This window comes from Mixophyes fleayi, chromosome 3 (genome assembly GCF_038048845.1).
Source record: "Mixophyes fleayi isolate aMixFle1 chromosome 3, aMixFle1.hap1, whole genome shotgun sequence".
NCBI classification, from domain to species: Eukaryota; Metazoa; Chordata; class Amphibia; order Anura; family Limnodynastidae; genus Mixophyes; species Mixophyes fleayi.
In genome coordinates, this window is record NC_134404.1 from 239,997,060 (window position 1) to 240,019,733 (window position 22,674).

The window sequence follows — 22,674 nt, forward strand, 5'->3', positions numbered from 1 at the left end:
GATGACGCTGCACACTGTTCCTGAAAAAGAGACAGACGTCCCCCCACCGGCGCCATCTCCTGGAGAATAGAGTGGCAGTCGGGACGCAGGCTTCTCCTGAGTCTTGGAGGCCTGGCGCCTAGCTGCAAACGAGGACCTGCCTCTGACAGACGAGCCTTGCGAATTCGGTTGTCTACCTTTAAACGACTGTCCCCTGGGCAAGGAGGTTCCCCGAAAGGACTGACAAAAGGAGCTAAACCGTTGGGCCCGGCCTCTACCGGAGAGGACCGGCAAAGAGGTGCTTTTGCCCCCCGTTGCCTGGGAAATCATATTATCTAATTCCGGGCCGAACAGACCTGCTGCTGTAAAAGGAATGGATTCCATGGATTTCTTTGATTCTGAATCCCCTTCCCAGGATTTCAGCCATAACGTTCTTCTAGTTGAAACTGACACAGCATGAATAGAGGAGGACACAGATGCTGTGCTCTGAGCCGCCTCATAAATGTACCCTGATGCCTCTTTTAAATGTAAAGCTAGTGTGATCAATTCTGAATCCTGTAGGGACTCTGCCAGTTGCTGTGCCCATGCTTCCATGGTTTTAGCAACCCAAGCTGAAGCAGAAGCGGGTCTAAAGGAAGAACCCGCTGCTACAAATATAGATTTTAATTGAGATTCCACTCTGCGGTCAGTGGTATCTTGCAGAGTTGCTGAGCCCGGGGCTGGAAGGAGTGTGTCGGGCCAAACGGGCTACTGGAGTATCTACTTAAGGAATTTCCTCCCAGCGAGCCACGTCCTCCTCCTGTAATGGATACAGGGAAGAGAACCTCTTTAGAACAGAGAACTTTTTATCAGGCTGTTTCCAGGCTCCCTCTACAATATCTCTGAGTTCTACAGAAGGGGGAAATCGAATAACCTTCCTTTTGGCCTTCTTAAAGAGACTTCTGTCTCTAGGACTAGGATCCTCCATTTCTGGGAGGTCCAACGCCTGCCTCAACGCTAAAACCAAATCATCAATAAACTGATATTTAGTGTTTTCTTCCTGTTCCAAGGATTGAACCTGGTCAGAATCCAAATTTGAATCTCTTTCCTCTTCTGAAAATCCCTCCGAATCTGAAAGGACCGTGAGAGGATTAGCGAATCTAAGCCGCTTTCTTTTAGCTGGGGGCAGGTTTGGGGGTTCAAGTAACTGGTTAAGTCTGTCCAAACCCTTTATAAATGCTGAGGACCATGCCGGTTCTGTGGATACAGGTGGCTGGTCCATAAGCAAAGAGGAAGGTCGTGCTATAGACGTTTCAGTAGAAACCGTGGCAGCAGGGAGCCCTACAGGTGTAATAGCATTATTAGTCACAGAGGCTGCCACACTAGATAACAATTGAGTAGATTGGGAGATCATCTGTGCTAAAGAGGAAACCGACTGTGTCAGGGAAGCCACCCAGGCCGGTTCCTCCGTCAGTGGGGCTGGAAGGAGCTGGGTTTGCGCAGAGGGGACCTCTCCATCGCAGACTGAGCAGAGCGCCAACGGGTCTTTCTGCCCACATGGTAATTTAACTTTACATCTGGAACATGTAAAATATTAAGCCATAGAGCCTTTTCCCTTTTCTGACATTTTAAAAGGAAAAGCACACCAAACACACTTAGATCATTTTGAGAGAGACAGAGTAAACAACAAGTAACCAACTAATCTGTAATAAAAGTTGTACTTGTATGTGTGTAACAGATAAAAAGATATATATGCAGGGAACTCTATCCTATATGCCAAATCCTTACCTCAAGGGCAAGAAGTCCTTGCTAAACTCAAGATTCTTCCAGACCCTACCCCTTCTGCAACACATAGTAATCCCTCAAGATCTGATTCAGCTCCTGCTCCTGACTGGACAACGGTGGAACGACAGCCTGCAAGATCTCCTACGGCTCCAGACTGACCGCAAACTTCTGAAGTCCTCCAACAGGATCCATCCTACTCCTTCATTTTGGACTCAGGCTCTCACACCCTGATTACCTAGTTTCCTCCTATGTTACAAGAACACTGTTGTCTTTTATTTTTTTTTATTTTTTTTTGTTTAGCCACTAGGCAACCAACAAGGGCACCTAATAACTGATTTACCTTTTGTTACTGGCACCAAGTTATTTACAGTTTACAGATTATATCCCCTTATAGGACTTAGAACTCAGGGGCATAACGGTATTGTTGGTACCATGGTTTGGCATCACCGGTTAGTAATGTTATTGTTCACAGATTTGATGTTGTAACATGGGTTGTGCTGTTTGTCTCAACCCCCTCCCCTCCCCCCCCTTTTTTGTCATTTTTGTTTTCGTTTCTCCACTCCCCACCCCCTCACCCCCTATATTTTCCTAACCCCCCCCCCCTCCATTCCCCATTTTAATTTTATTATCATTCCCCCCCCCCCTCTGGTCAATTACCCATTCCAATAATGTACTAGCTATGCCAGCCATTTGAGCTGGACAGTCTCTAACGGCCCCTCGTACGGCCAACCAACACCTTACTAACTCCAACACCCCCCACAAGCACCCTTACTAGTTTTGCAATGTATTTTTCTTTTTGTGTTATTTCTTTGATAGCCCTATCATGGGCTCTCCTCTCTGAGGGTTACGGCCTATTTAGGCCTCCTGCTCACCTTTCCTCTCCTCTCCCTCTTACCTGTGGCTTCCTTCCCTGCTCCCCCCCTTTCTCCCGAAATACCAAGTGGATGGATGCCTTTTTCTGCTCTCAAATTATTCATGTAAATTGCTTTTTTTTGCTGATATCATGTAGGATTTACACTATCTACAACACCCATGGCTCTCAAGGTGCTCTCGATTAATGTCAACGGCCTGAATTCACCTACTAAGCGTGCGGTGGTCTTGGGAGCCTGCAGGAGAGAGAGAGCCGATATAGTCTTCCTTCAGAAGACCCATCTCACGAGACAGCACACTCGTCTCCAAAGTAAGCTATACACTCAAACATTTTTCGCCTCTGCGGATTGCAAAAAACGTGGGGTAGCTATTCTAATACACAACAGAGTTCCCTTCCTCCTAACCAAGTCACACTCTGACCCAGAGGGCCGCTACTTGATTCTGATAGGCACACTCCGTTCTGAGCAAGTTACACTTATCTCTCTTTATGCACCGAATCAGGGTCAAAGCTCCTTTTTCTCAGATGTGTTTAATCGTATTGGGCGCCTTGCACAGGGTCATATAATTCTGGCTGGAGATTTTAATACTATTTTAAATCCAACATTAGATAGGTCCTCTGGATCTTCTAACCAAAAATTCCCCTCCTCTTCTTTGAAAGACTCTCAATCCTTATCAGTCGGCATACGCAACTTAGCACTACATGACACCTGGCGCTTGAAAAACGCTGATGCAAAAGACTTTACACATTACTCTGCCCCACATGGTAGTTACTCCCGTATAGACATGATCTTTGTCTCTCATTCCCTCACTCAAACAATATTAGATGCAGGAATCTCCCCGCTTACTTGGACAGACCATGCCGGAGTTTACATCACTCTTGATCTAATAAAGTTAGCCCCACGTTCGAGGCGTTGGTGCCTTGACGACTCCCTTTTGTTGGTACAGTCGGCCCAACAAGAAATTAAAGACGCAATCAAAGAATATTTTGATCTAAACACTTCAGAGGATATTACCCCGGGCATTTTATGGGAAGCCCATAAGGCTACCATTCGAGGTAGACTGATTGGCAAATCCTCCACAGCCAGAAAATTAGCATCCCAAGAAATTATTTCCCTTGAGACCAAGTTAACCTCCCTCCTTGCCCAGCACAAAGCTCATCCTTCCTCGACATTACAAACACAAATTTCTGCAGTAAGAGGCCAGCTAAAGGCAATTCTTTCTCGTAGAGCAGCTAACACTCTCAAAAAGTTAAATCAGCAATTTTACGAAAAGGCTGACAAAGCTGACTCAATGCTCGCCAACAAACTTCGGCAGAAAAAATCTCGAGGACAAATTACAAAACTTAAAAAGTCTCCTAACTCGCAGCCTATGTATGACCCGGTGCAAATTGCTCAAGAATTTCATGATTATTACAAAGCACTATACAATCTTCCCGAGACTTCATCCTCTGTTGAATCTCTTGACTCAGAAATTACATCTTTTCTATCATCACTCACCCTACCACATCTTTCGGACGCTGATGCCACTTTCTTGAATGCGAACATCACCCAAATAGAAACGATCTCAGCGATAAAAGCAATGAAATAGTCATCGGCTCTTGGCCCGGACGGATTCACAGCGCAATATTATAAAAAAAATTCTAGAGACCTTGCCCCACATATGACAGATTTTTTTAACAACATCTTAAAAAGTTCACCTTTTAACGAGGCGACGACCTTGGCCACTATCGTTGTTATACCAAAACCAGATAAGGATCCTACCTCCTGTTCCAGTTATAGACCTATATCTTTATTAAACGTGGACCTTAAAATCTATGCCAAAATTTTAGCGACCCGCTTGAACACCCTTCTTCCCTCCCTGATCCACCCAGACCAGGTTGGATTTATACCAGGCCGACAAGCTATAGATAACACCAGACGGGCTATTGACCTCATACATTCTATTCATTCTGGTAAATCACCATCACTAATAATGGCACTTGATGCAGAAAAAGCGTTTGATCGCATCTCTTGGATCTTTATGTCTAGGGTTCTAGGGTCGATGGGTTTTTCTGGTCAGTTTTTAGACGGCCTATTAGCTTTGTATCAGTCCCCTAGAGCAACAATAGTGGTCAACGGAGTCGCTTCCCCCCCATTTTCAATTTCTAATGGGACGCGGCAGGGATGCCCACTCTCGCCTTTAATCTTTGCCCTGTTAATTGAACCATTAGCGGCAAAGATCCGATCTAACAGGGCGATACATGGAATTAAAACAGGGAAATCCGAACATAAAATATCATTATACGCCAACGACGTGCTTTTGACTCTCTCGGACCCCACTATTTCTCTCCACCCCCTTCTCGCAGACATCAAAACCTACAGTTATATTTCGGGATACAAAGTCAATCCTCAAAAAACAGAAACTCTTGATTTCTATCTCACAGATAGTATGAGATCTTCTCTTACTCAAAAATTCCCCTTTAAATGACACCAAAAAAAAGATAAAATACTTGGGTATTTATATAACTAAACAATATAATCAGCTTTTCCAAGCTAATTACCCAAAACTATTATCCCAAATTAAATCTGACTTAGAAACCTGGAGTAAGAATCTCATTTCCTGGATTGGACGCATCAACTCAGTCAAAATGAACATTTTACCCAGGTTACTAAATCTTTTTCAAGCCCTTCCCATAAGCATCCCCCCGTATGTATTCAAATTCTTACAACACTACACTTCACAATTTATTTGGGGTGGGAAGCGCCCAAGAGTACGGCTTCTTGTTCTACAAAGATCGACACGGGACGGTGGCTTGGGGGTCCCCAATTTTAGGAACTATTTTTTGGCAGCACAACTTGCCCAATGTATTTTGTGGAATTCCTCAGGCTCCTCCAGAGTCTGGGTCTCGATTGAAGCTGAGAGCCTAGGTATTTCTTCCGCTTCCTCTCTCCTGTGGCTCCCTCGCACTAAGCGTCCTCGGTCCGCTACTTATCACCCAATTGTATCACATTCGCTTTCAATCTGGGACCAAACAAACACAAAGTTTAATCTCGCCCCGGTTCCTAGTCCAATCATCCCTCTCTTTGACAACCCAGATTTTCCACCAGGTCGTATAGCCTCATCCTTTAAATTTTGGAAAAGGAATGATATTATCTTAATGATATCACTAAAGACGCTTCTTTTCCCTCATTCGCAGACATAAAAACCAAATTTATTATTCCCAACACCTTCTTTTTTCAATACTTTCAATTTAGAAATTTTCACTCCACCACTAAATTAACTTTAAGAATCAGGCCGTTGACCTCATTCGAATCACTTTTTCTCCGGCGATCCTCTACAAATGGCCTTATATCGCGATTATATTGGGAACTGAGAGTCCCTAACTTAGACATCCAAGACTCCCATGAGCGAGCCTGGGAGGAAGATTTGGAAGGCCCCTTGGATAGAGAGGATTGGGATGAAATAAAGTCTAACACGGCCTCTAGCTCAATCTGTGTGAAGCTGAAAGAAAACGCCTATAAGCTTCTTTATCGATGGTACCTGGTCCCAACCAAATTGCAAAAAATCTTCCCGGACACATCCAGCTCATGCTGGAGAGGATGTTCGTCGGAAGGGTCCTTCCTCCATATTTGGTGGCAGTGCCCCAAGCTTGCCCCATTCTGGTTGGAACTAAGGGACTTCGCGTCTCAGATTCTGCAGGTTGACATCCCATTCTCTCCTAGGTTTTTCCTTCTCCCACTTGGATTTCCATCTGCTACTACACATCAAACCAAAATGTTCCGCCATATAGTTTCTGCAGCGCTGTGTCAAATTGCCACTAATTGGAAACAGGCCACCGTGCCTACTCTGCAGGCAATTATCAATAGAGTCTGGCACTCATACAAAATGGAGTTTATGACATGCATACTGCGTAATACTTCTAAATCATTTAACAAAATTTGGGCACCGTGGATGTCCTTTTTTCAAGTTCAAACTCGTTTTGCCATTTGACTCCCCTGCAATATTCCACTTGATACCCTTCCTCGATTCTTTACCGCCTCCCCTCCCTTGCCTTCCCCTCCTTTCTTTCTTCTTCCCTTCTCCTGCTTTGCCCCTCTTTTTCCTCTATTGGCGGTTTTGCCACACCGCCCCCCTAGTCTAACTGGTTTATCTCTCCCTGACCAACTTCTCTTTTCTCTGTTTCCTCTCTCTTCTTTCCCTACAATTAAAATTTGGTCAATATCATGCTTCTGTTCTGTATGATATACACTGAATGTATAGGTCCTTGAACTTGTTTGACTTGATTGTTACGGATACTATATTGGACTGATGCTTGTTTGTGACCTTTCAAAAATAAAAACTTTAAAAAAAAAAAAAAAAAAGATATATATGCAAGTAAGAAAATACAATAATCCTTACTAGCCTCCCTCTTGTAACCACAAAATACAGTTTGTAAATGTTCAAAGAAAGGTTTTGGTACTTAGCCAAAAGGGCCACTCAGGGGAGAAGTCCCACAGCAGTGTCCTGGTGCCTGCTCCCTCCAAGATAAGTTCCTTCTGGCGCCAGAAGTCCGGACTATACCACTTGTGCTTCAGAGCAGGGGAGCTCTGCGATAGTTCCCCCTCTGCAGCTTTCTGTCTCTCTTTTTTTTTTTTTTAAAAAAGGAAGTTATCTTTATTTCTGGCAGAGTTATGGAGACCCCTTGAAGAGGTCTCCTGCAGCATTGAATACCCCGATGCCCCCTCCTATTTTCCTGAGGGGGGGATCTTGGTATCGCCCCCGACTCTTCTCCATCTTCTTCTGTGCACCTCCGCGGACCGATGACGTCATCATGGCCGCTGGCGAGGTAATGCAATAAGCGGCGCTCTATGCCTATAATGGCAGCGCCGGTTATCGTTTGAGCCTCCAAGAGAGACCGCTTGTCACTCTGTACAGTGACCGCTAATGCTCTGCCATTGAGAGCAGTCTGCTCCCTCTGACAGAGTCCGGTCACCGCTGCCCAGTTTCTGTGAGTGTGCTCTCTATATATAGAACACACTCCCAGCTCTGCCCTAATCTAACTCTATGTCTAAAAATAAAAGAAAAATTAAAGTTATTAAAAATAAATTAAAATAAATCACTAGCTGTTTCTAAACAAGCCCAACTCCTTTGGGCACCTAGAAAAAACTGACAGGAAGAGGAAGAGGCAGGGGGATTGTAGAGGGGAGTGGTCTGTCAGCAGTGCTAAAGTTAACTAGCTAGGTGCCAACTCCCAAGCTACCCTCCACAACCCATGGTAAGCAGTGTCCCCCAGACTGGATGAAAGAGAAATATATATTACATATATATACACACACACGTGTGTGTGTGTGTGTGTGTGTGTGTGTGTGTGTGTGTGTGTGTTTATACATATGTGTGTGTGTATATACATATGTGTGTGTGTATATATACACAAACTGTCTGGCAAGCTTAGGTCTCTAGTAGCAAACTTGGCTGCACACATCCAGGACGTGTGTGAATACCAGGGGGGCACAACTCTGTATGCAGATCAAATATGAGCCAGAATTTAAGCTTTGATGGTCTCCGCTTGCCAAGCCCTTTGGCTTAATGTTAGTGAGACGGATGCAGGCTAAAAAGAAGACTCTGGAGTCTTTGCTTTTTCCGGTGATGGATTATACGGTATTGAATTGGATCGACAGTTCTCTGCTTCTCGTGGAGGACAGCAGAGAGGTAAGCAGACTTGTTCCACTAAGAATCTGTCAAGCAAGCTCTCGGATAAATAGGCTGCATTCGCGACGTTCTGCCCACCCGCAGAGGCTGTAGTGGAGCCTGTCTGTTACTTTTTGTGGATCAGTACTTCAGTTCCACTTCAGGTTCCTGGGTGAAGGGAGTTATAGATCGGGGATACATTAATCCCCTACCTTCTCACTACCTGAGTCCCTGAGAACAAGCTAGAATGCGGGTACCCCCCGATTTCCCTCCGACCAGCACTAGGCTAGCAGTTCGGAACAGAGTTCCACAACCTTGTTCGCCCATGCAGATGCCAAGACGCGCCTTAACGAGACTTCCACTGTTACGGAAACGGAATTAAGGATGCCCTCGACCTTACAGTCTGCACCATCCTTAATCGTAGCTGCACTGGAAATGGGAAAGGTAGTTGTGTTAGGTAGTTGTGCACTACCTGTTCATCCACCTTAGGAGGCATTTCCCCAGCTAATCAATTTATTGTAATTGGATAATTATTGGGCATAAGGTTGTTTTGGTATCACACACACTGGCATTAAGTGATGGGTTGGTGAAATTGAATCAGTTTAAACAAAAAATTGTTTTACTCAGTGTACTGTGCAATGTACAAATCCACGAAGAGGTGGAAACATTCAGTGTTTATCAGTAGATTAGAAATTGTTTTGTTTGTTTTTTTAACTACTTTTGTCAGTTGTAATAAATACCATTTAGCAAACAAAAATATACTATTAGACACAGAATTAGTAAAGAAATTGAAGTGTGGAAATTAAAAAAATAAACAGCAAAACGGCTACTGCAGACGAAAACAAATAGGCAAACATAAGAAAAAAATCATTTTTTGTTCATGTAACAAATATATTGGACGCACCAATACTTCTTCTTTCAGCTGTCCCAATGGCACAGAAAGTTGACCCAATGCTTTATCCATACCAACCTGAAAAATACAAATATAAGTTGCTATACAGATCAGGTACATAAATAGCACATATTTAAATTGATCCCCACAGTTCAGCCACATAAATGTAGCAATCAGAATATAAGTAAAATCAATATTTGTTTCAATCTATATTCTGACAAACCCAATGTAGAGTCTTACATCACAGTAGCTGGCTATTGAAGCTTTTATCATTATCAATGTTCACATTTGAACATAGTATGCCATGTTACGCACTGCAACTTTACTTTTAAGGAGATTAATACACAGTAAATTCCTAAATCTTGATAATATTTACAGGTACAAATGGAGGGTGAAAACAAAGCTGAAATAGTGTACATTTTTTCAACATTAATAGGACTAAAATTAAAATGAAAAAAAAAAATAAAAAAAGTTTCTCATGTATGAAATAGTCATACAGCAACAAACTTTGGAAGTGCATGTTAAGCTGGGACTTGTAGTTTTACAGGTTGTTAGTGACAATTTCATGCTAACTGGGGCTGCCTCCACATGAATGATATATACAATATTTTTCACTTGTGAAATCTAGCCATAATATCCATTCTAGATGAGTAGATTTGTTTAAATGTTTAGGAGGTTTGAGAGGTTTATGGTTTTAGAATAAGTATTTGGACTCATAGAAAATAAATAGAGTTGTATTTTGTATTATCGTATGTTATATATCTTTATAATAGATGTCATCTATACTTAAGGAAATTATGAGCATTTAGCTACCTCCAGTGGGCGAATAGAATACTGCAAGGCAGTAAATAGGAAATCAGCATAATCACATTGGAATAGGTTTCCAATTGAAAGTGGGGCATTGCAATAGGCAATGAGAGGCATTACTCAGGGCTGAGTATTGTAATAAATCTGAATTCTCACAGTCACAATAAGTTTGAAAGCACATTTAAATTTGTAATAGCTTGGAATAGGACAGTCTTGCTTTCTCCCCAAACCCTTGATTTCACTCTCCTAACCATTCAGCTGACAATGGCAAGAACATGCTGTAGTTAAAGGCTAATTCCCCTTTTAATTAAACATCAGTCATATGGACATTAGATTATTTTACTTTGCAAGTTGTTAAGCATAGGAAGGAAGCACTTACGGAGAAAGAAAATAATGGAGGCTAAACATTTATCAGTGACTAAACTTTTATGTAATATTCTACCATAGGAATAAGCAATGGATATAGCAATTTATATCGTAGTTTGCAAAAAGCTTCCAATCCCATGTTGAGGTGGATTTTTTTTTTAAAACAGTGAAAATATTGTTGGTAGAATTGTTTCAGTCCCACGGAATGCAAGAGTCTGCAGAATTCCTAAGTTTATCAAGCCCTGTTTGTCAAGAAAATTGTCTCTGGATCCATATCACAGGAAACAATTTCTTGCCTTATGCCAAGTCTTTGCTTTCTTTCTTCATACATGCATAGGTGGTTAGTCTACTGTGACTGGATCACTGATGAATAAGTTCTGGTATAAATGTATTTAAATGAAATAGCGCAGGGCGCTTATTTATATAATTGCACGTGCACTTAATTTTGATATTGTGTATATTGTGAGATAGGAAATCGTTATTTCTGAGACCAGGGTAGAAAATTAGTTTTTTTCTGTTGTAACCTTTCAAAAGCAAATACCTTATTTCTGATGTATATCTGATACTATAAGTCTTTGTTTTGAAAGCCGTTTGCATATCTTGGTGCAAGGAAATGCTTTGTTCTACCGGTCCTTGGGAATGCGTATCCTGCTACTGTCTAAAGAAAGAATGCGTGTTGATTGGATCTTTTGATATGTGAGGCCTTTTGAAGGCAAGAAGTGTTAATTAAGACCTCGTTACTAGATTTCTTGTGTCTAAAGACAAGATGCAAGACATCACTGGATTTGTAAGACATCACAGACAAGTGTAAATATTGTTAGCTTTGCAATGCATGTAAATCTATGTTTTGGTAAGCAGGGTACATCCTGATTCTAAAACTAGCCTGTGTCCAAATCTGTATGAAATGCACCGACTTGTACACTGAAATGTATCTTTCTGATTTCATCTGATCTGAACGCTGATAACTTCAACCAGTGTTTGAGCAAACAAACATCACTTGCTTCATAGACCGGCTTGAAAATATCTTCCATGCTGAAAATCCTGTGACCTACAGATTAGACCCAAACTCTAATCCGTTCTCTGGCTGATTCTGATGTTGGACCCAGCTCTCCAGTACCACCTCTCTTCCTGCTACCCATGAAGCCCTGGTCAGTGTGATAGGCCAGGGGGATCCATCCATAGCAACCCTGATCCATAGTAAGAGGTCGAGAGTACCAGCCCAGGTACACCAGCAACGAGGTACGATAGCAGCGTCAATTACCCAGAAGGAGCTCAGTGGTGGCGGCAGGCCCCTCCCACTGCGGAAGGAGGGGCATATTCAGAATAACGAAAGGGGGCGGTGGCAGAGTAAGACCAGTCGGTTCCCAGCAACAACAGACAGGGTGGCATAGGCGGTCCATCCTGTCACAGATTTCTGGTGGCAAGCAGTGGGATAACCACAGGCGGCTTTTCGTGAACCAATCTGGAGAGCCGAGTTATTCAGGAGCGGAATAACTGCAGCTAGGAGAACGCACAGGATGTATAACTACACAAACGTGTCCACGGCAGATCTTGAGACTCTGTGCAGTGCCAAGGGCATTGACATCAGCCATTAGCCAAACAGGACGGAGATGAGAGAGGCGCTGAGGGAATGGCACCGACAGCATGGTACCCCAGACGCCCAGACAGCAGAGATCCCTGCTCAACAGCCTGCAGAGACCTCTACCCAGCAGACTTCACCCGCACAACCAGCCCCTCTATCCAATGATGAGCGCAGGGCTGCCGGACTAAAGATCCAGCGGTCAGCCTTAGGAGACAACACATCTGCAGCTGAGCGGGCACAGGTCACCGAGGCATGGCGCCAAGAGGGAAGGGCATCAGCCATGCAGCCTAGAGGGGAGGAGCCCCATAGAGGATCAGGGCTGTTATCTTTACCTTGCCATAAATTTGAGATCTGTGTTGGGAATATTGATGAGCACCTGCAGGTATTTGAAAGGACCTGCAGATTACACGCTGTACCCAGAGAGGAATGGGTTAAACATCTGGTGCCCATACTGCAAGGACGTGCAGAGGAGGCCTACCGTTGGGTGGCCACAGAGTATGTGCGGATTATGTTATAGTAAAAAGGGCACTCCTTAAACGGTACACTATTACCCCAGAGACATATCGTCTCAAGTTCCGGAACTTTACAAAGGACTTCCACGCCACTCATGAGGAGTTTACCAACCTGCTGCGGGAGTCTGCCAGGAAGTAGGTGCGCTGCGTAGGTGCCCAGACCATGGATGAGGTAATAGACTTGATTTGCTAAGAGCAGTTGCACCGACGGTGCGCACCGGAGGTGACAGAATGGGTGCTGGACCGGAAGCCAGACACCCTGGAAGCAACCACAAAGCTGGCGGATCAGTATGTGGCAGTGAGGCCACACTGGCAGAAGCGCCAGGCTAACAGCCAACCCCAAAGGACTGTACAAACAGGGGGACACCCCTCTACTACTCAACCCCAAAAGCAAGTACCTAGCCCCTCGGGTACCATTCGCCAGCCACCGCCCCGTCCTGTCCCTGGGAGTTATCAGAGACCACCGGAGCCCAGGCTGGAGAGAAAGTGCTACCACTGCGGGAAAATCGGTCATTTAAGGATGGACTGTCCCACAGCCCCAGCACCCCAGACTAGTGCCCCTAATCCGAGTCCTGGGTCCCGGCTAACTTGCTTAACTGGCGAAGGTGAGCCATTAGAGACTGTTTCCACCCCTGCTAGCCCAATGGAGTGTGGCGTGTCTGAAGTTGACTCAGCGGAGAGAGTCACCTGTATGTCCAAAAGACCCCCAAAAACATGTGGAGAAACCTGCATCCGGTCCAAGTGGGACCCCTGCAGGATGAAGAACTGAAAGACTCAGGAGCCTCAATTACTGTTGTGAGTCCCCGTCTTATTGATCCTGCTGCAGTATTGCAGGATCGCACTGCCAAAGTTACTGTCATAGATGGACTGGAAAAAGAAGTGCCTGTAGCAAGGGTGTATCTGGACTGGGGAGATGGCCAGGAGTTGCGAGATGTTGCTGTTATGAATGGCCTCCCAACTGATGTGATTTTGGGCAACGATGTTGTGGGTATTGTGGCTGCATTTCTCAACTCCATTACCCGGAGCCAAGCTGCAAAGCTAAAGTCTTCAGGATCTACACCTGCACAACTCAGCCCAGAGAAAAAGACCACATCTGCTATTTCTTCAGGAAACAGCCAGCCCTTTGCCTCTGGAAAGACTTCGTCCCCTAGCAAAGCAGATGATGTTGTCTCTTGCCAACCTGATTTTGTGGGGGTGTCCGGTGATGTTCCTGTCCCTAGCAGTATGCCAGCTCCAGCGGTGAGTACAACTGACCACAGTGACCCCCCTTTGACTGACCCCACTTTGACTAACCCTAGTCACCCCAACATAGAACCCCCTGCAGCATATCCTGACTTAGATGATAGTGAGAGCCGCAGGGAAGAGTTCAGGGCAGCGCAGCTCTCTTATCCCTCACTGGAAGGCATGAGGTGCCAGGCTAGCTGCAGCCTTCCAGTGATGGAGGTGGGGAGTGTGACCTGGCGTAAAGGGTTGTTGTACCGTGTAGCTAGGAAGGTAGATGGGGATAGACCAGTCCAGGAACAAGTTCAACTGGTGGTACCACGGGGCTTTCGTGTGAACTAATGTCAGTTGCCCATCAAATCCCTATGCCTGGACACCAGGGCAGAGACCGAACACTGAAGCGCCTGCTCCCCTAAGGTCCTTGCCAATACTTGGGGAACCTTTTCAGCGAGTGGCTGTGGACATAGTAGGTCCCCTGCCTGTGCCCAGTAGATCGGGCAAGAGATACATCCTCACCGTGGTGGACTACGCTACCCGGTATCCAGAGGCTGTAACTGTGTCCTCCCACTGCGGCAGGAGGGGCGTATTCGGAATAACAAAAGAGGACGGTGGCAAAGTAAGCCCAGACGGTTCCCTGCAACAACAGACAGGGTGGCATAGGTGATCCATACTGTCACATCTACCAATTAATTTTGGTCTTTTTTAATTTTGGGAATAATTAAACATTTATCCCCTAACTGATATATGTTAATTGATCAAACCACTTGTGCTGTCTTTTGCTTTTAATTGGTTCAAATAAAGGCTGCCATATTTCAGTAGACATATTACTTGGTAAGGGTTCCTGTCACGAACGTCCATATTGCCTTTAGATACAGCAATCTGAAACAGCTGGCTGTGACCGGAGTCACCTTAGTCACTTACTAATGAATACAGTTTTTCTGCTCAACAAATGATTTACTATGGAGTCCTTGTGTTCACCAAAACCACTTTAATTAATTAATGTTTCACAATTAAATCACATACACCTGTAGCATAAGCTACGCAAGATCACAATGAATCACAGAGAATATGCTAGATTAAATGTATTTAATCAAAACAATGTTTCCAAGGCTTAAGTAGAAAACCGTTAATAACAAAAAATACAAAATAAGCAGCACCACTAAGTTTCAGAATTAAAATCACTAAATTACTAGTTTAAGATACGAAGTGAGAAGAATACACTTTGGGAAAGATGGCACACTCCAACCTAGATACATTATATAGACAAAAGTATTTGGCCACACATTGTAATTATTGAATTGAGGAGTTTCAATCAGACCCATTGCCAGAGGGGTTTAAAATCAAGCACCTAGCCATGCAGTCTCCATTTGCAAACATACAAAATGGGTCATGCTGAAGAGCTCAGTGACTTCAAGCGATGTACTGTGATAGGATGCCACCTTTACAATAAGACGGTTCGTGAAATTTCATCCATACTGGATATTCCACGGTCAACTGTGATATTATTAGAAAGTGGAAGCGTTTAGGAACAACAGCAACTCAGCCACGAAGCGGAAGACCATGTAACATCACAGTGCTGGGTCAATGACTGCTAAGGCGCATGGTGCGTAAAAGTTGCCAACGCTCTGCTGATTCCATAGCTGTAGAGTTCTGAACTTCCACTGGCATTAATGTAAGCACAAAAACTGTTTGGCAGGAGCTTATTGGAATGGGTTTCCATGGCCGAGCAAGCCTCACTTCACAAAGATCAATGCCAAACCTCGGATAGAGTGATGTAAAGCACACCAACACTGGACTGTGGAGCAGTGGAAATGTGTTCTGTGGAGTGATGAATCACACTTTTCCGTTTGGAAGTCAGATGGGCGAGTCTGGGTTTGGCGGATGCCGGGAGTACGTTACCTGCCTGACTGCATTATGCCAACTGTTAAATAGGGATAATGGTATGGGGCTGTTTTTCAAGGTTTGGGCTAGGCCCCTTATCTCCAGTGAAGGGCATCTTAATGCTTCTGCATACCAAGTCATTTTAGACAAAGCTATGCTTCCAACTCTGTGGCAACAGTTTGGGGAACGCCCTTTCTATTCCAACATGATTGTGCCCCAGTACACAAAGCAAAATCTACAAAGACACGGTTTGATGAGTTCAGTGTGAAGAACTTGACTAGCCTGCACAGAGCCCTGACATGAACCCCATCGAACACCTTTCGGATATACTAGAACTGAGATTGCGAGTCAGGCGTTCTCGTCCAACATCAGTGTCTGACCTTATAAATGCTCTACAGAATGAATGGGCACATCTGTCCCACATTTTTCAGTGAATTCTAACCAAGCTCCAATAATCTCTCTGTAAAAACATCTATATTCAACATATAAGACAAAATATTAAAATATAACAGACACTCTGTAGCAATAAAATAGTAAGTTTTGTAGCATATACGTGTAGCTTTACCACCTTCTAGTGCCAGTCATGGCTAGAATAAAATTACTTAGAAAAGGAACATGACAGTAGAGTGCAAAGATTGATAATCACAGGGAAGGGATGCAGCTATGAAATCTCATCCGTTTGGTCTTTATCAGATAAATAAAAATTAAATAAATTTGATTGGGCACAAGTGTGTACTGTCATAGCTGCCCAATCATAATGCATTAGGTCTGATCTTCAAATACCAGTTCTGCACAATCTGGCCTGTCATGCCTCTGGCCAAAATGCTGAGGTCAATTGGGCTAAACAACCAAATTATCACACAGGTAATGTTTTGAAGATACCCTTAATTATGCAGGGTCAATCTATTTAAATACCTACTGTAATTGTTCTACCAGTTCCCATGAAGGAAAAATCAAACATGAACTGCTCTGGGTGTACCAGTACGGATTGCTGTGCAAGGCTCTAGTGGAATCACATTGGACCAGCATGCACAAATATTAAAAAAAACACAAAAACAACAAACCTTAACAACATATAAAATATTACAATATGTTATCTTACTTTGAAAAGCACGCAAGAAAAAAAACCCCAAACAATTTCCCATTGTAGTGGCCTGTAACAGACCAAGCGCTGTTGAAATATGCAGTCTACCTGGATTACTCTGCCTATTTCTTTATTCAATGTTTTTATAAATCATTTTAAATCAACAGGTCTATTTAAATGTTGACTTTCTACTATTTAATGGCCACACATGAAAAAATAAATATTGCAAACATTTTAAGCATTGTAGTATATGATATATATTAAAAATAGTCTAAATACAAGATAAGCATACCAAGTTAGTGGACAGGTTTACAAAGTCTGCATAGTCCTTGTTGATGAGCTCAACCATAGCAGTCTTGAGGAGTCTGTAGTAAATCTCTAGATCATCTCTAAGGTCTTCCAGCTGCACATGTTTCCTGCACTCTGAGACAAAGTGGTCGACATCAAACGAGTCCTTTCCAAGAGAAATGAGTACATGTAAATTGTAGTCCGTGAATAAAAGCATTGATTAAATACTGAAAAGGTTAAGATAGAAAAAAAATCATATAAATATATATATGTTCATCAGGGCAATAGAGACCAAAATATCTCAAGCCACTTTTTTTTGGACACAAAAGACAGGACATATGGGAAATAGACTTCCCGCTCTTAATACTTAGTGCATAACTCAACCAAGGATGGAGATGTAAATGGAGGTGGAATGAAGAAAGAGTAAGTCATATGATCAGAGTAAAGGATAATGAAGGAGAATGTGGGAGATATAGTAAGGTTGTCATGGAGAAAGTGAGTGTGGTTTAATTAGCAACTTCCTGCACCATAGTTTATATAACATGTGTTAAGATGATTGATTATATATATATATATATATATATATATATATATATATATATATAAAATTATATATATACACACACACACACACACAAGTATTATAGGAGTGATACCTTTATCGGCTAACCAAAAAAACTGATGATTATATTTGCTAGCTTTCAGAGCACAGAGGCCCCTTCATCAGGCAGGTTTACAAAAAAAAAAAAATACTTGCCTGATGAAGGGGCCTCTGTGCTCTGAAAGCTAGCAAATATAATGACCCAGCCCCGGACATGCCAGGGGGCCCGGCCCCTACTGCCCACAGGTTTTTTTTTTATTATATTTTTTAAATCAAATTATTCTTTTTGGCTTTTTTTTGCGAGGCCGGGTGCTCCGTCCCTTTGTTGGTTGGGGGAGCAGGTAGTTAAAAAAAAACAAAAATATAATCACGTGATTGTGGTGCCGGCGTCCCTCCTCCTTCCTCTCTGCTCTGGTCATACTGAATGTCGGGCGTGACATCATCAAATCACAGCCGACATTCAGTGAGGAGTGGCGCAGAGAGAACACAATTGTAAGTAAAAGAACAGAGGCAAAGGGAGGAAAGTAGAAAAGCACAGTGTGAGGAAAAAAGGGGGGGGGGGCGAAAGGCATAGTGTGAGGAAAAAAGGGGGGGGAAAGGCACAGTGTGAGAAAAAAGGGGGGGGGGAAGGCACAGTGTGAGGAAAAAGGGGGGAAAAAGGCACAGTGTGAGGAAAAAGGGGGGGCAGAAAGGCACAGTGTGAGGAAAAAGGGGGGGCAGAAAGGCACAGTGTGAGGAAAAAGGGGGGGCAGAAAGGCACAGTGTGAGGAAAAAGGGGGGGCAGAAAGGCACAGTGTGAGGAAAAAAGGGGGGGAGGCACAGAGTGAGGAAAAAAGGGGGGGGCAGCAGAAAGGCACCGAGTGATGAAGGAGAGGGGGGGAAGCAGAAAGGCACAGAGTGATGAAGGAGAGGGGGGGGAAGCAGAAAGGCACCGAGTGATGAAGGAGAGGGGGGGGAAGCAGAAAGGCACCGAGTGATGAAGGAGAGGGGGGGAAGCAGCACGGCACAGTGATGAAGGAGAGGGGTGAAGCAGCACGGCACAGTGATGAAAGAGAGGGGGGAGAGCAGCACGGCACAGTGATGAAGGAGAGGGGGGGGAAGCAGCACGGCACAGTGATGAAGGAGAGGGGGGGGAAGCAGCACGGCGCAGTGATGAAGGAGAGGGGGGAAGCAGCACGGCACAGTGATGAAGGAGAGGGGGAGAAGCAGCACGGCACAGTGATGAAGGAGAGGGGGAGAAGCAGCACGGCACAGTGATGAAGGAGAGGGGGAGAAGCAGCACGGCACAGTGATGAAGGAGTGGGGGGGAAGCAGCACGACACAGTGATGAAGGAGAGGGGGGAGAGCAGCACGGCACAGTGATGAAGGAAAGGGGGAGCAGCACGGCACAGTGATGATGGGGAGGAGCAGTACGGCACAGTGATGAAGGGGAGGAGCAGTACGGCACAGTGATGAAGGGGAGGAGCAGTACGGCACAGTGATGAAGGGGAGGAGCAGTACGGCACAGTGATGAAGGGGAGGAGCAGTACGGCACAGTGATGAAGGGGAGGAGCAGTACGGCACAGTGATGAAGGGGAGGAGCAGTACGGCACAGTGATGAAGGGGAGGAGCAGTATGGTACAGTGATGAAGGGGAGGAGCAGTATGGTACAGTGATGAAGGGGAGGAGCAGTATGGCACAGTGATGAAGGGGAGGAGCAGTATGGCACAGTGATGAAGGGGAGGAGCAGTATGGCACAGTGATGAAGGGGAGGAGCAGTATGGCACAGTGATGAAGGGGAGGAGCAGTATGGCACAGTGATGAAGGGGAGGAGCAGTATGGCACAGTGATGAAGGGGAGGAGCAGTATGGCACAGCGATGAAGGGGAGGAGCAGTATGGCACAGCGATGGAGGGGAGGAGCAGTATGGCACAGTGATGGAGGGGAGGAGCAGTATGGCACAGCGATGGAGGGGAGGAGCAGTATGGCACAGCGATGAAGGGGAGGAGCAGTATGGCACAGTGATGAAGGGGAGGAGCAGTATGGCACAGTGATGAAGGGGAGGAGCAGTATAGCACAGTGATGAAGGGGAGGAGCAGTATGGCACAGTGATGAAGGGGAGGAGCAGTATGGAACAGTGATGAAGGGGAGGAGCAGTATAGCACAGTGATGAAGGGGAGGAGCAGTATAGCACAGTGATGAAGGGGAGGAGCAGTATAGCACAGTGATGAAGGGGAGAAGCAGGATGGCACAGTGATGAAGGAGAGGGGGGAGCAGAATGGCACAGTGATGAAGTAGAGGGGGGAGCAGGATGGCACAGTGATGAAGGAGAGGGGGGAGCAGTATGGCACAGAGATGATGGAGAGGGGGGAGCAGTATGGCACAGTGTGATGAAGGAGGGCCAGGTGAAGGGGGAAAAGCAGCATGGAGGGCGCAGTGTGATCATAAGGGGGCACAACGTGGTGATGAAGGGGCAGAGTAATGTGTGTGTAATGGCACAGGGGGCTTGTGGCAATGTAGTGTGAGGTAGGTGGTGGCTAATTAATGGGTGCAATTTTGTTTGTGGGGTGATGGTGGGGCAATTTAATAGGGGTGAGTTTGGGGAGAATGATGTCTCTTTATTAAATGAGACTATGGATTATTTAATGGCGGGAAATAGGTATATTTCTGAAATATAAATACTATTAATTTATTGCTGGGGCTGTTTGGAGGGAGGGAAATAGGTTTATTTATTAAATGTGAATACTATTATTTTAATGTTGGGGCTGGAGGAAGGCCTAATTATTAATCGTAGGTGCTATTGATTTAATGCCGGGGCTGGTTGGAATTTTCTAAGTGTACCCTTTTTATTTTTTTTTTAAAATAGTGCCCCCAACATTCCAGGATCCAGACAAGCCGCAACTAAAGAAACCTGCAGCCACAGGAGGTGAAAGTGACAAGAACAGGTAGGAGAGAGCAGGAGAGTCTGTGAAATGTTGTGATTCTAGTAGGCCAATCCCAATTTTTGATGACTGTTCAATGGTGCACACAACAATGCATGATTTTTTCCTGTAGTAGGGTGGCCTAGCACTTCTCATCTGGTAGCTACGCCCAATGATGCAAAGCCACGCCCCCAACTGTATGAACACACCCACTAACACTCAGCGGCGCAAACTTTTTTTTTCCATTCTCAACTATAAGGGGGCCCCATGAAATTGTTGTACCAGGGCCCTGGATTGTGTTACAGGTGGGAATTCTGTATGTGAAGTGTGTTGTTACATTACCTGGGTGTGCATTTGGAAATGCACTTCTCTGAAAAGCAACATGCAGGCATAAAACAGGTTCCATTAAAATTATAGTGTGAGATCCGATTTCTGACAGCTCTGACCGATGCAAAATTCAAGTCCTTTTCAGAGTGGGATGGCCATTCATAGCTAGATATGTCACTGAAAATGCTTTCTCTTCACCCCTTTATTCCATTTAAATAATATCACTCTGTAAACTGAAATCCCATTTTTGCACTGCTCCCAAAATCAAGGTGCATACAGCATTGGAGGGCAGACTTCAAACATCTAACAGTAAACATGATTTATTTCAAGATACCCATGTAAAAGAGGCAATCAAGATTTTATTTTAGTGCATAATCATACCTGCCAAGCTGAGGCATTTCATTCATTGCCTAATTTGAATAACTAAGGCCTTTAGCCTCTCATTAAGTTGCAGAGATGAAACGTATCATGACTTTTAACGTTATAAAAATAACATACTTATACAAAAGGTTGGTAAAGGTTCACTGAAGAGTTACAATAATTTATTAGTAAAGCCCAGGAATGAAAAAGAGAGATTATGATCTACATCTGAATGTCTTAATTCTTTGGATAATGAATGGTCTAATATACTAGATGCATCACTGCTAATATTTTGTTATTTCTATTAAGCCCTATAATATGTGAATGACCGGACTAGTAACAGTGCTTTTTATTTAGAGTGCTCTCTTATTGCAAAGATAGTTCTGATATATTACTAATTACGGATGCGTTATTATGGGGATCTTCTAACTGTTTAAGTTGCACTGTTGGGAATACAGTATTCTTAATTAGCAATTAAAAGTTATATTCTGGATGCTAGTACATTGGCATCTCAAGAAACTTTATTGCACTACAAAGTAAAGGGATATTTGCAAATTATTAATGTGAATACCACGATTGCTTTACTACTAATATTGAGACAATACTTCAATTGATTGTCTATCTGCATGTTTATGCTATATTTTATCTGTGACACTATTTGTGTAGTATTTGCACATTCTCATTCACCTGTTCATAGCTATTTATTTTCTTTAGATTTATAATTTTCTTTAAGCTGTAACAACATTAGCGCCATCATGTTTTTTATACACCTAATCTGAATAATTTAGCACAAATTAAACATTTGAAAGGACAGGGTTTTTTTTTTAGCTTTTTTTTTTCACATTTTTCAGTCTCTTTTTGCATGTATTCTGTAAACTGTATCTGACTGTATGTGACATATATCATAAAATATCAAAACATAGTTACTTAAAAGACATGCTTCATATAACATTTTCTGAACCATTCAAATGCCCAATACACCAATATATCAGTGATAGTTAAACTGCAGCTGTACCGTACTTATGGAACTACAAGCCCCAGCATGCAGATACTGTCAGGACATTCGGGGATATGTAATTCCACAGCAAATGGACAGTAACAGTTTATCATTAATATAAACAATAAATGCAAGGTATAACAATAGATTACTTTTACTGATAATTAAAGCGTGATCGTGACTTCATGCAAGTATAAAACAAAGAGTTGAAAAGCACCACCGAACCTTCATGAACTCGTCTTTATCGAAACAAAGAACACTAGGACTCTGTGGCAGCTGCATCTTTACCCGATACTTCTTAGTTGACGCGGCACTTCCGCCAGTCTCTAGGATCTGATGACGACGTAACATAGAGATCAATGTTCTAACAACGTACTTGCATATCGCAGCGCCCCCTGGTATTCGCCAACTGCCAACCCAACCACTCCTACAGTTACTCTAAGTGTACAGACAAAATTGATACCTGGAAAGAAATCATAGTAGAGACACACACACAGTTTCTGGGCACCCTAGGCAAAGCTTCAGACTACCCCCTCCCCCCAATACCCTGGGCTCATACTCAAACTCATCAAGAAGAGAACTGGAAGCTTCAAGTCGG

General features: G+C 43.9%; 1 protein-coding gene across 1 annotated transcript in view; it reads right to left on the minus strand.

Annotated features, from left to right (window-relative positions):
* Positions 1 to 22,431, minus strand: part of COG2 (component of oligomeric golgi complex 2) — a 152,992-nt gene extending 130,561 nt beyond the window's left edge. The window contains exons 1-3 of the mRNA XM_075203350.1: positions 22,302 to 22,431; positions 16,897 to 17,058; positions 9,164 to 9,229 (exon numbers count right to left, since the gene is read on the minus strand). Coding sequence (XP_075059451.1) covers positions 9,164 to 9,229; positions 16,897 to 17,058; positions 22,302 to 22,427 — 354 coding nt within the window. The 5' untranslated portion in view covers positions 22,428 to 22,431. The remainder of the gene's footprint in view (positions 1 to 9,163; positions 9,230 to 16,896; positions 17,059 to 22,301) is intronic.
* Positions 22,432 to 22,674: the final 243 nt, after the last annotated feature.